The following is a 14,033-nucleotide window of genomic DNA, read 5'->3' as shown; positions in this document are numbered from 1 at the left end:
CTAACAGTAACATCTCACTTATTTGCAACTACTCAAGTGTCTGGAACACAGTAAATAAACAGATTTATACATCTTTTGAAAACAGCAAAAATAGATGTTACTCAGATTCAAACATAAACCTCATGAATGTGCTGTACATACACAAAGATCGCTCACCTTCGTTGTACACAATGATTCTAAGCAGCTGGCTTAGCCCCCAGACTATAGACACTAAAGGTGAAAAAATATCTGCTAAAAGGTGGGCATCCTACCACGTGAGCACTGTGACAGCTGAAGATTTCAGTCTTGCCCAGCCCAGTGCGTGATAAGCCAACACTTATCACTCCTAAGTGTCTCACTAGCTTCTGAGAGCTGCGTTATGAAACTACAGTAATCAGTGTGTACAGTGACGACAACTCGGAGTCTTTAGGATTAAAGTACATTTTAGTACGTATGCCTAGGGAAAAAGGGAAAATTAGGGAAAGGGATCATTCAGTAACAGCTCTGTAGAATCTGCAACTTACTGACGAGGGGCTCATTATCTCAAAATTTCTTCTATATAAATCAGATTCTCTATGAAGATAAATGAGGCCTTGTCATTTAAGAAGCTAAACTATCTATATAAATAGTGTAAGTATAACTATAGTAATTAGAGCAACCAAACAGAAAGGATACATTTTAAAACCAAGAACAAAGTATTTATGATTGAAATTTAACTCTCTAAACACAGTCAGTGACAAAAGCTTTATACTGCAAGTTGACAACTTATACTCCTTGCTTAAATGTTTTCAAGTTTGGAAACAACTAGTAAAGAAAGGAGGCTAAGTAGCTGGGTATTTCTAATGTTATGGAGCTCAAGCTCCAAACCGATCTCCATTTTAACAGTAGGGTGAGATGAACGTAAAAGAAGACGAACAAGAAGACTTCTCAGCTGGAGGGACGCCATGGCAGAGCCCTGCCTAAAGAGCCAACGTCCAAGAGCTCTTTCTACAGGGGAAAAGCAGCTTCATACACTGTAAGCAAACACTGTGTGATTACTAATATTTCAAGCACAGACAACAATAAACACTCCTCTACTGACCGTCCAAATGATCAAATCCTAAAAATGTTATGTTTCAGAAACAAAGCCCTATTTCCAGTGGGCTTGCTACACTTTCTATAATAAAAACAATGAATATAGTAGAAGCAACTAATAGTACTTTTTTTATAAATATGGACCATTGTTAAATTCTTTATTGAGGTTGTTCAGTATTGCTTCTGTTTTATGCGTTTTCTTTGCCCAGGAGGCATGTGGGATCTTAGCTCCCCAACCAGGGATCAAACCTGCACCTTCTGCATTAAAGGGGAAGTCCTCAGGACAATTTTGTTCTAGAAGAAATTACAGGTTATAAAGAAGTAGACGGGATAACAGGCAGGGGGAAAACAAAACACATCAAAAGGGAAGCTAAAAAATAGAGAAGAAAAAAAAAGAATATGTATATGCATACTAATATAGTCTTTAAAATTTCTTAAATTTTTTGCGTAGGTTTAGAGGTTTTTCTGGGTACTCCATTCTAACAGTACATTAGTTTGAGCAACCAAGCGACAGGGGGAATCTTGTCTTCCCTATCTTAGATATTCCTAACTATCTAGAAAGAAAATATTTTTCATGGCATCTTAGACACATTTTAAATTAATTAAACTTACTTTTCTGGCTTTCATATATCCAAAGTTGTGTCTGCTTTTGTGTTTTTACCACATCAAATGGCAAAGTTACAACAGCTGCAAACTAACAAAAAATAAAATTGATTAAATTTTTCCCAAAGTATTTTATACTCTAATTAGCATCTTACTTAATAAGCATAGTAATAAAATAATAATTAAAGTGAAACCAGGGATGTTTAAGAGAAGCTCCTATTGAAGAGGACAGATAAAGTCTTATGTATTCCTCCCAAAGTTCAGGACTAAGAGAACAGTCCCCCTATATTCCTGAGGTCACACCACACTAGTTGGCAGGCAGAATTCCAATCAGACCTCTGACTGCAAAACCAGTATTCATAATTTCTGATGCTCCTGTGTGTTCCATTATTCCTTTACTACAGATGAAGGCATATGTATTTTAAAGCAGAAATTATTAATTAGCATTTAAAATTTTCCAAATGTTTTTTAAATTGTTAAAAAATTAAAGAAAACAGACTTTTGAACTTTCAGTGCCATATACATTTTCTTTATGGGTTTCAACATATTTATCAAATGTAGTTCCCAAATCATTTTTAAAAACACATTTCATGCAAATCAAAACCACAATGAGGTGCCATCTCACACTGGTCAGAATGGCTGCTATCAAAAAGTCTACAAACAATAAATGCTGGAGAGGTGCGGAGAAAAGGGAACCCTCTTACATTGTTGATGGGAATGCAAACTAGTACAGCCACTATGGAGAACAGTGTGGAGATTCCTTAAAAAACTGGAAATAGAACTGCCATACGACCCGGCAATCCCACTGCTGGGCATACACACCAAGGACACTAGAATTGAAAGAGACATGTGTACCCCATTGTTCATCACAGCACTGTTTATAATAGCCAGGACATGGAAGCAACCTAGATGTCCATCAGCAGAGGAATGGGTAAGAAAGCTGTGGTACGTATACACAATGGAATATTACTCAGCTATTAAAAAGAATGCATTTGAATCAGTTCTCATGAGGTGCATGAAACTGGAGCCTATTATAAAGAGCGAAGTAAGTCAGAAAAACACCAATACAGTATATTAATGCATATATATGGAATTTAGAAAGATGGTAGTGATGACCCTATATGCGAGACAGCAAAAGAGACAGATGTAAAGAACAGACTTTTGGACTCTGGGAGAAGGCAAGGGTGGGATGATCTGAAAGAATAGCATTGAAACATGTATATTACCATATGTGAAACAGATCACCAGTCCAGGTTCTATGCATCAGACAGGGTGCTCAGGGCTGGTGCACTGGGACGACCCTGAGGGATGGGATGGGGAGGGATGTAGGAGGGGGCTTAAGCATGGGGAACACATGTACACCCGTGGCTGATTCATGTCAATGTATGGCAAAACCACTACAATACTGTAAAGTAATTAGCCTGCAATTAAAATAATTAAAATTTTCAAATTAATCAATTTAACAGTTATTTCCATAATGCCTTAATTAAGCAAGAAAGGTTTTCTGAAAGAACAAATTCCCCTAAGAATGTCTTATATTTGATATAACAGTCATGCAAAGTAAAACAGTCTCTATTTTCTGTTTCCCAACTTACATTTGGCCAATATGCTCATAAAATGACCTTTAAAGTCATTTATTTTTATTTCACCCATCAATGTAAGGAGATTTAAGTTCTTGAAACCAGTTTCAAAGATCTCAGGTAAGATAAAATCAATGATCGTTTCTCCACAATCTAACACATATAGTTGTTCTTTAGTATCTGAGGTGCATTGGCTGCAGATACTGAAACCTGCCGAGTATCTGTCCCTTATATAAAATGTCATAGCACAGCTGGTCCTCTGTGTCTGTGGTTCCACATCTGTGGATTCAACAGCCAAGAATCGAATTGGTTCAATCTGCAGGTGCAGAACCCTTGGATAGGGGGTGCTGATGGGAGTATCAAAGGCAGCAACAATGCGGGATGAGCCTGACACTCTGCAGAATAACAGGTTTAGGCTGTTCGGTTTTCTAACAGAAAGCCTGGACGTTATCCCACTGATGTGCTTTTCCTGTTGCAGACACATTTTTATTTGTTTAACAGTTAAAAGGCAGTAATATTTTCTAAATTATTAAAGATTTTAAAAATATATTTTCTGTGTTAGGTAAGAAATAGTAAAACAACATTCTTTCGTTACTGGAAAGCTGGGACCCTAAAGCCATTCAACTTTTTCCTTTTTTTACATAACGCACTAAGTACAGAATTGGTTCTACAATTGTTATGGATCACTAAACATAAATGGTACTTGTTTTTCATTTCATGGTGGATTAAGATATAAATAAAATTTGTAAGTTACTTTTAATCACCTCACAAATAGAAATAATGAAAAGATTTTGCTGGTATTCTAACTTCTTAAATTAATACAAAGAATTTCTCTTTTGCCTCAGTATATTTATACCCCACTAATACGGGAGACCCAGGTTCGATTCCTGGGTTGGGAAGATCCCCTGGAGAAGGAAATGGCAACCCACTTGAGCGCTCTTGCCTGGAAAATCCCATGGACGGAGGAGGCTGATAGGCTACAGTCCATGGGGTCGCAAAGAGTCGGACACAACTGAGCGACTTCACTTCACTTCACTTCAGGGTTAATCTGCAGAGAAGGGAATGGTACCCCACTCCAGTACTTGTGCCTGGAAAATCCCATGGATGGAGGAGCCTGGTACGCTGCAGTCCATGGGGTAGCTAAGAGTCGGACACAACTGAGCGACTTCACTTAAGGAAATGGCAACCCACTCGAGTGTTCTTGCCTGGAGAATCCCAGGGACAGTGGAGCCTGATGGGCTGCCGTCTATGGGGTTGCACAGAGTCGGACACGACTGAAGCGACTTAGCAGCAGCAGCAGAAGCAGCAGGGTTAATCTGACATATACCAGACCCGAGAATCTTCATGTCTCAATTTTGAACACAATCTCAGGATCTTCTGTAGCCTGAGGTTAGGTTTTCTGACAGTAACTCCAGTATTTTTCTGCCAGTCTCCATGACTGCACTGTGTTCCCTCACTCTCTCTATCTGGTTCCAGTATGTCAGCACATCACTGTGTCATCACAAATTCATTCTCTAAGTATGTGGGGATAAGAAAGCTCTCTGTGTCCAAGATCATGGTGATAAGAATCTGCACAAAGGCCCACTACATGAGTTTTCATTATGTGGAGGAGTGGCCAAAGGTGAACTCCCTACTACCCAAAAACGGTCACTGGGTACTGCTCCCTTCTAATTGTAAGTTTTTTTTAAATCCTTTTAAGAGGTACTCAGCTAGAATGTTCCCAAAGAAACAGGAATTAGCAGCAAAGGATGCAATTACTTCTATTCAATCAGATGATATAGAAGAGATAACATTTATAAAATATTAACTAACAAGATCTACTGGTATTTAATGACCAAACTGCCAAATACTTTGTGTAATAAAGTACTATCTAAACTCATTATCATAACTAATGATCTAACAAGTTCAAAAGTTTCAGAAAGATATAATGTACTTATAATATAATAAAGACAGATATAAAATGCATTTTAAAATATTTAATGGGTAGTGCTGATAATTTATCTTCAAAATAGGGTAGTAAATACTTAGCACTTTGATGATACACTACCCTAAAGCTGTTCTATCTCAATGGACTTGAAATGCTACATAATATTTTGTTCTGTTTCAGTAAGACAATTATCACTATTTTGGAATATAACAACAATAGAATAAACTTACAGAACCAGACAACGCCCCTGAGGTAAAGTTGATCATAAATGTTGGTTCATATAAGCCAGATTTTGCACACAACCACTTCTTTAAGACTTCATAGTTATACCAGTACATTGCTACAAAAACAGAATAGAATGAACACATTTAGAAATGAAATGTGGACTTTATGGAAAATATTTGAAGAATATTATATATTAAAGGAAAACAGAATTCTAGTATTGACACACCTTGCTTTCTGCTTAGGCAAATACTAGGTGAAATTTGTAAAAACAGTAACCAAATTCTCAGTAATATTCTAGGAATCTTATAAACAAAACTATGCATCAGTAAAAAGTAGGACTTTAATCTCAAATCCCAACAAGAACATGAGAGGAAAGGAGAGTCACATCTCATGAACACTGATATAAAACTCCAAAAGAAGAAAAACTGAAGTATTTCATGAACTATCACACACTATGACTAAATTAGGTTATCTGATAAACACAATGATGGTAAACATAAGAAATGCTTTAGATACCGTGTATCACATTAACAGAATTGTAGAATCATCTAAAAATGATGGGAAAGCATTCAAAGGAATTTCTTAGAAACCTAGGAATAAATGGCAGCTTCTTCAACTGGATAAAGGATATTCATCACAAACTTAAAAATGAAATAGTTATAATTTACACATTATTGTCTACATAGAAAAAAGGTAGGCAGACAAATTAGAATTTATAACAGTTTTAGAAGAAGCTGAATATAAGCTAACAGACAAAAATCAACTCACAATGCAACATCCACAAACACCTGGAAAACTTTTTTTAAATAGATTTTTAAAAATAGGCACTAAAAGCTGCAGATTCTTGTACATACCCAGCAAGAGACTTAAAAAATGTTTACAGCATTGTTTATTTGTTTATTCATGTATAAACAAGAGTGAAAAAAACACAGTTGCACATATAAAACAAAACAAGGAATATTTCCAAGTAAAATAAATTGTATACCTCAAAAATAGGCAAAACTGAACACCATTGTTTAGCAATAATACATATGTGGTAAAACTACTTTTTAAAATGAAATAAATGATAAAAATTCAGGTAAGAGGTTACCACTGAGGATGTGACAGTGGAGGTGGACATACGTGGTTTCATGATTTTAAAAACTGCAGTGTTCTAATTCATATACAGGGGTGGTGATGTCACAGGTGTGTATCAGTGCACTTGGTAATTTATATCCTTATTACTTTTTATGTGTAAAACATCAAATCAAAGAATGAAAAAGTATTGGTCTAGGAATCCATGGTGTTTCTAAAAAGCATAGCTGAACACAAAAGTTGAAGAAAAATACTAATGGAAAGGGAAAGATACAGGACTGTGAACAGGAGTCCAAGCAAAGGATTAAATCAAAGAGAGAAAGAATGTGGAATGTTAATACAACGATTCTCAATAATTCTTTCTTCCAGGTTTTAAATGGAAACATCAGTTTCCAAGAGAAGTACTACTGAAGTATGCACATTCTATAAGTTGTTAATTTTCTATTTCTTCATGATTTTCTCCCTCTTCATAATTCAATGATTAGCACAATCTTGAATCTGATTTATAATAGTCCCTATAAGACATTCACTCAAGTGGGGGAGAATTTTAATAACTGAATAAAGTAGGAGTCAATATAATTCACAGGTGGTCTTAAATGTTATGATATTTTGATTCGTAGTACTTTACATATGTTACTAATTATGACTTCTTTACAATAATTTTAAAGGTAGCTTGCATTACCTAAATATGAGTACTCACCAACTGATATTTAAAAAGAAAGAAAACACAAAGAGAAAAGAAAACCAGGCTTGAAACAGAAACCGTCCATTAAATACTCATCAAGATCTGAGAGAGCCACACTGAACGAGGTGTGCGTGATCACCTAAGACAGTAGCTTACATTTAGCCTTAAAGAGTCTAGAATTTCCTTCATTTAAAAGTAGTACATACAAAGCTACTTAAAATGTAGCAGATAAGTCCTACCTGAGAATGGTACATCTCTAAGAATGGTAGGAGCCCAGCCCCTCCAGAGGGAAATCCAACCATCTTCAGATACTTTCTTGCTGACAAATCGATGCAGTTCCTCATAAGAAAACTTCTTAGATTGCATCTTGGTTCTGATCAATTCCAGTGGACTTATTACAGTCACTGCGCCAACTGGTACAAAAGAAGCGAATACAACAAAAGCAAGCCATGCAGTACGAAAACATGCGTGCAGAAATGAGTATTTCATGCATTTTTATATTTTAAAATTTTATTCTGAAATATCTGCAAACTGTGTCTAGTATCTCATGATGGCAACATACTGGCTCAGATTTTTTTCCTTGATAAAGGTATTTCACATACCTTACTCTTTCAAGAGCAGGTCCCCAGCCATTATACATCAACCAGGACTATTATAAACTTCACTTCCACTACACAGAGAAAAATGCCCTTCTGATTAAACTCTGAATCTCAGAGTATATAAAGAAAATGATGAAAGATTCTGGCATTAATTAGACTCTGTTATTATCCTAAAATCTAGTATCTAAGGTCTACAATCTCACATCTGAGACTCTGTCCAAGAATTAACGGGATAGGCTGATCCCGTCTGGTTCTGACGGCAGTCACCACACAATGTGACCGCTAGAGCATAGGTGTCAGCATAGGAGGACAAACTATGATGCAAAATAAACCGTCACCAATACTCTGCTTGAAATTCTCCACGAATGTAAACATTTTAAAGCAAGCTTTAAGTAGAAATCAGAATTGAAAATATTCTGAATTTATTACTTACGTCTGGCCATGATTCCAGCAACGATTGGTATGCGGCTTTCATTTTCTCCTAATTTAGATCTCAGAAGAGCAGTTAATTGATCATAGCAGGTAAAATAAATAACTGTGGCAGGAACTGCCATCACTCTGTTAGAACAAACGAAAAGATTGGTCCAACACTACCAAAAGGCAGGAATATGTTCTTACGTTATTATGAAGCACAAGATACAGTCATAGTGCATAGGTGCTCAGTCATGTCAGACTCTCTGAGACCCCATGGACTGCAGCCCGCCACGCTCCTCTGTCCATGGGATTTCCCAGGCAAATATACCAGAGTGGGTTGACATTTCCTTCTCCAGGGGCTCTTCCTGACCCAGGTATCAAACCCACATCTCTTGTGTCTCCTGCACTGGCAGGTGGGTTCTTTACCAACTGCACCACCTGGGAAGTACAAAATGAAGATCCTTCTATTTTACAGAAGCTGAAAACCACAACAAATCAGCTATGAGATCAGTTTTTCTTTAAGAATTAGCAGTGTTTAACTTAGACAACAAAAAGATGTAAAGTAGGTTTCTGCTCTCCAGAGATTTGTAATGTAGTAGAGAAGGGAAGTTTAGAGCACCCAGTCAGGTCAAAAATATGAAAAGACAAATAAGTCGTCTTGACTTATTCTGTGTCTGGTCTTCATTCCCAACTACATATATTACGGTAACATGAAAATCACTAAAGTAAAAAATCCTGTAAAAATTACTTGTAAAAAAGTACAAGCACAATTATAAAATACTTTTGAACTGTGGACCATGTCATACCTGGTTATAACTGAAAATAATGTCACCAGAATTATACATACTCAAAGCAAATTCCAATGACATTCTTTCAAATGGAAATATCAACAGGGAGTTATTAATTAAACACAAAGTTGAAGGTACTATCATGTCATAAAGATTTAACACAACAAGAAACCGGTCTCTGTTACTGGTCTAACCAAAGGACTATCACAGACCACACATGGCAACGCCTAACACTCGACAGTGAAGTGTGGTGATGAGAACTTAGGAACAGGACTGACTGCTGCTCCTGGATCTATCACCAACCTTACAACCTTAGGCACTGTTTAGAGTATGTGCTTCAAAACTGACTAATGTGCTCCATAACAAGATAAATCAGAAAGAAACAAGGCAGAGACATGCAAGGTATTAATTGGAATTTTTACATTCAGCCTTACTAGCTTGTCATGTGAATTCACGTAATAGCTAGTTAGTACAGAATTTCATTATCTGGAAAAGAAGTATAAATAGCACAATACCTCTCATTATTTTAGTAAAATAAAAACTCAAATGAACACTAATTTCTTAAATTTCTGAACATGGAAAAATAAAGTATGCTTGTGCCCCAAATCTAGTATCTTCAGGAGGGTCTATTTGTCTACTTGACCTAGGGTCATCTTCAAGGAATTTAGCCCTCGAAATACTCCCTGTAACAAGGCTTTTCTGTATGTCTAGAGCACTAAACTAGCTTGCCTGCATTGATTTGTGCAAATGATGTGAGTTTTGGTAAACATCTACCGCTTTTTGTGGGGCTGGAGTTTCAGTAACCACAGCCAGTCATGAACACAGCATGCTGTATCATCAGCCCCCAGTGCAAACCCTAGACTCAGATTCAAGTGCCAGTAAGGCTGAACCCCTGCACTGGCCGCAGCGGCCCGGGGCTGGGAGAGGCAGCATGCGCCCTGCATGTCACAAGCGGGGTCTTGGGAGGACTCCACCTGGCCAGCTCCTGTTGGGCCTCTTCCCTCACTGATTCCGCTTCACGCCTCTCCCCTCACTGATTCCACTTCATGCCTTTTGCGGTAATAAACCACAGACATTAGTATACATCAGTATACATCCTGTGAGTGCTTCTAGCAAATCATTAAATGTGGGGTACTTGTGAGAGTCACAAAACAATGCTCTAGAAAATGAAAAGTTCTGATATTAAAAATGCATGATGTTGTCCCACCATACTGATAAGGCAAAACAAAACCACCACCATCACTAAGTAAGAAAAATACTAAATTTCAACTTACAACGTAGGAGGAAGGCCACTCCATAGGGATTTAATGCCCTCATTTCGAATGATTTTCAAAAAAGCATCCTAAAATTGTAATAGAAAAAAAGTGGTCAAAATAAACAAGAAAGCTTATAATGATAATTGCTATTTGATTCTTTTAAGCATTTATTTCTAAAATAAAAGCTTCCCAGATTTATATATGCCCATTCTTTAAAAAGGAAAAAAAAAGAATTTTTCTCAACTTCTAAACACAAATAATGCATTTCTAAATGACAGTTCCTGCTTACAAAATAAACCTATATTACTCAGCTTGGGACTGTTCTACTTAGGGCTGAAGCAATGTTTTTTGAAGATTATAAAAAAAGGAAGTGGAGGGATGGCAGAAAGTTAGAATAACTCTCCTCTCAAATTATGAAATCTGAGAGAACATTATTTAAACCCAGTATTTGAAACCTCTCAGGAAGAACAAAAAGCAAGTAGAAGCTAGAGGGAACCTTACTGTTAAAAGTCAAAGTGCCATGAATGAGGTTTGCACATTTACAGCTTTTTGCCGATGGGAGCTGCAAGGAACAGTACATTTACTTGCTTGAGATAGCAAACACCAGAGTTCAGGCTCGTGGACTAATCAGAAAGTTAGAAGGGAAATCCTAGGAAAAGAGGCTACAGAGGACATGTTGTTGTTGCTGTTTTAGTCGCTCAGTCATGTCTGACTCTGCCACCCCACGGATTGTAGCCCTCCAGGCTCCTCTGTCCATGGAATTCTCCAGGCAAGAACACTGGAGTGAGTTGCCATTTTCTTCTCCAGAGGACCTAAGCCCTTGAATTTAGAGACAAAGTCAGCCCCAAGATGTGGCTCACCACTCAATTGTGCAGCCCCAGGAGAAGACAACAAAAACAAACCAGACACCCCGTGGATGGCAGACGGGGTGGGAATTTCAGCTGCAGCCCCCACAGTGGTGCCTGAGTGTGAAGTCTGAATCTGGCCAAAGTTAACTGCCTTTTAGAACAGAACGGACTCTTGGGAAGAATATAAAAGAACCCAGAGTCTTTACAAAGCATTCTTCATAATGTTCACTATCCAATCAAAATTCATTAGACATAAAAAGAAACAAACGAAGCAGTAGTCACCAGAAACCAGCACTGAGATGATTAACATGAGGCTATCTGAAGATAAGAACTCCAAAACACCTATTATAAACATGTGCAAGGGTTACAAAGATGATCGGTCCATAGTACATGGACAAATTTGGAATTCAGCAAGGAAATAATTACTGTTAAAACTGACAAGTGAAAATTCTGAACCTGAAATGAAAAATTAACTAAGTGGGCTTAACAGCAGAAAGGAGACAGCAAGGAGTCACTGAAGACAAATCTAAAATTAAATCGGAAGAAAGAAGAGGAAACGAATGAAGAAAAATGTGAACTTCTCCGTGGTCCAGTGGTTAAGACTCTATGCTGTCAATGCTGAGGGTCCAGTTCAATCCCTGGTCAGGGACTGTGATCCAGCAACCCATGTGGCATGGCCAAATTAAAAAAAAACACAAAACTTTGGAAAAATGATCAGAGACTCAGAGATCTGAGGGTACAAAAATGATCAGAGGCCCAGAGACCTGAGGGGAAATATCAAGCACTAGTTTATGTGGAGTCATAGACAAAAGGAAAGAAAACAGAATAGGAAATTACCTGATGCAATGATAAGCAAAAACCTCCCTGAATTAGTGAAACATATCAATTGACAGGGTCCCAAAATATCACAAAAAAAAAGAGAAAAAAGTGAATAAAAAACAAAACAAAAAACAGTAGAGGAAAATGACAAAATACATATAGGGAATCCAGTTCAGTTACTCAGTCATGTCCGACTCTTTGTGACCCCATGAATCGCAGCACGTCAGGCCTCCTGTCCATCACCAACTCCCAGAGTTCACCCAAACTCATGTCCATCGCGTCGGTGATGCCATCCAGCCATCTCATCCTCTGTCGTCCCCTTCTCCTCCTGCCCCCAATTCTTCCCAGCATCAGGGTCTTTTCCAATGAGTCAGCTCTTTGCATGCGGTGGCCAAAGTAATGGAGTTTCAGCTTCAGCATCAGTCCTTCCAATGAACACCCAGGACTGATCTTCCTTGAAGTCCTTCTTGAAGGAACCCTCAAGAGTTTTCTCCAACACCACAGTTCAAAAGCATCAATTCTTTGGCGCTCAGCTTCCTTCACAGTCCAACTCTCACATCCATACATGACTACTGGAAAAACCATAGCCTTGACTAGACGGACCTTTGGTGGCAGAGTAATGTCTCTGCTTTTGAATATGCTATCTAGGATGGTCATAACTTTCCTTCCAAGGAGTAAGCATCTTTTAATTTCATGGCTGCAATCACCATCCGCAGTGATTTTGGAGCCCCCAAAAATAATGTCTGACATTGTTTCCACTGTTTCCCCATCTATCTGCCAAGAAGTGATGGAAACAGATGCTATGATCTTAGTTTTCTGAATGTTGAGCTTTAAGCCAACTTTTTTACTCTCCTCTTTCACTTTCATCAAAAGGCTTTTTAGTTCCTCTTCACTTTCTGCCATAAGGGTAGTGTCATCTGCATATCTGAGGTTATTGATATTTCTCCTGGCAATCTTGATTCCAGCTTGTGCTTCTTTCAGCCCAGCGTTTCTCACGATGTACTCTGCACAGAAGTTAAATAAGCAGGGTGACAATATACAGCCTTGACGGACTCCTTTTCCTATTTGGAACCAGTCTGTTGTTCCATGTCTAGTTCTAACTGTTGCTTCCTGACCTGCACATAGGTTTCTCAAGAGGCAGGTCAGGTGGTCTGGTATTCCCATCTCTTTCAGCATTTTCCACAGTTTATTGTAATCCACACAGTCAAAGGCTTTGGCATACTCAGTAAAGCAGAAATAGATGTTTTTTCTGGAACTCTCTTGCTTTTTTGATGATTCAGCAGATGTTGGCAATTTGATCTCTGGTTCCTCTGCCTTTTCTAAAACCAGCTTGAACATCTGGAAGTTCACGGTTCATGTACTGCTGAAGCCTGGCTTGCAGAATTTTAAGCATTACTTTACTAGCATGTGAGATGAATACAACTGTGTGGTAGTTTGAGCATTCTTTGGCATTGCTTTTCTTTGGGATTGGAATGAAAACTGACTTTTCCAGTCCTGTGGCCACTGCTGAGTTTTCCAAATTTGCTGGCATATTGAGTGTAGCACTTTCACAACATCATCTTTCAAGATTTGAAATAGCTCAACTGGAATTCCATCACCTCCACTAGCTTTGTTCATAGCGATGCTTCCTCAGGCCCACTTGACTTCACATTCCAGGATGTCTGGCTCTAGGTGAGTGGCAGAGATTTTAAAATTATCAGACTGGGGATTTTCAGTAACAATGATGAATATCAGTAGTATCAGAGGACTAGTAGTGGAGACCCGACAGTAATAAGGCCGCCTCACCAGAGGCAACGGAAATCACCGGAGGAGTCAGAAATTCCACTCCCACTGTCTTAGTCTGTTAAGGCTGCTGTAACAAAACATGACAGAGTGGGTAGCTCTGGAACATCATTAATTTATTTCTCAGTTCTCAAAGCCAGAAGTCCAAGATCCAGGTTCTGCTAAGGTCAAATGAGGGCCCTGTTCTGGATTTCACACTTCTCATTGTGTCGTCACAAGGCAGAGGGGCGAGGAAGCTCTGCAGCCTCTCTTCTAAGGGCGTTAATCTCATTCATGAGGTCTCTGCCCTCATGACCTAATCAACTCCCAAAGGCTCCACGTCCTAAAACGACTGCATCAGGCATTAGGATTTCAACAATGAATTCTGGAGGGAACACAAA

General features: G+C 38.3%; 1 protein-coding gene across 1 annotated transcript in view; it reads right to left on the bottom strand.

Moving 5' to 3' along the window:
* The window catches only part of LOC128046875 (probable mitochondrial glutathione transporter SLC25A40), a 72,542-nt gene that overhangs the window by 1,094 nt on the left and 57,415 nt on the right, over nucleotides 1-14,033 (bottom strand). Inside the window, exons 6-10 of the mRNA XM_052639065.1 lie at nucleotides 10,223-10,290; nucleotides 8,180-8,304; nucleotides 7,387-7,560; nucleotides 5,394-5,503; nucleotides 1,666-1,747 (exon numbers count right to left, since the gene is read on the bottom strand). Of these exons, the coding sequence (XP_052495025.1) occupies nucleotides 1,666-1,747; nucleotides 5,394-5,503; nucleotides 7,387-7,560; nucleotides 8,180-8,304; nucleotides 10,223-10,290 (559 nt within the window). The remainder of the gene's footprint in view (nucleotides 1-1,665; nucleotides 1,748-5,393; nucleotides 5,504-7,386; nucleotides 7,561-8,179; nucleotides 8,305-10,222; nucleotides 10,291-14,033) is intronic.

This window comes from Budorcas taxicolor, chromosome 4 (genome assembly GCF_023091745.1).
Source record: "Budorcas taxicolor isolate Tak-1 chromosome 4, Takin1.1, whole genome shotgun sequence".
NCBI classification, from domain to species: Eukaryota; Metazoa; Chordata; class Mammalia; order Artiodactyla; family Bovidae; genus Budorcas; species Budorcas taxicolor.
This window is presented reverse-complemented; position numbering and strand designations above follow the sequence as displayed.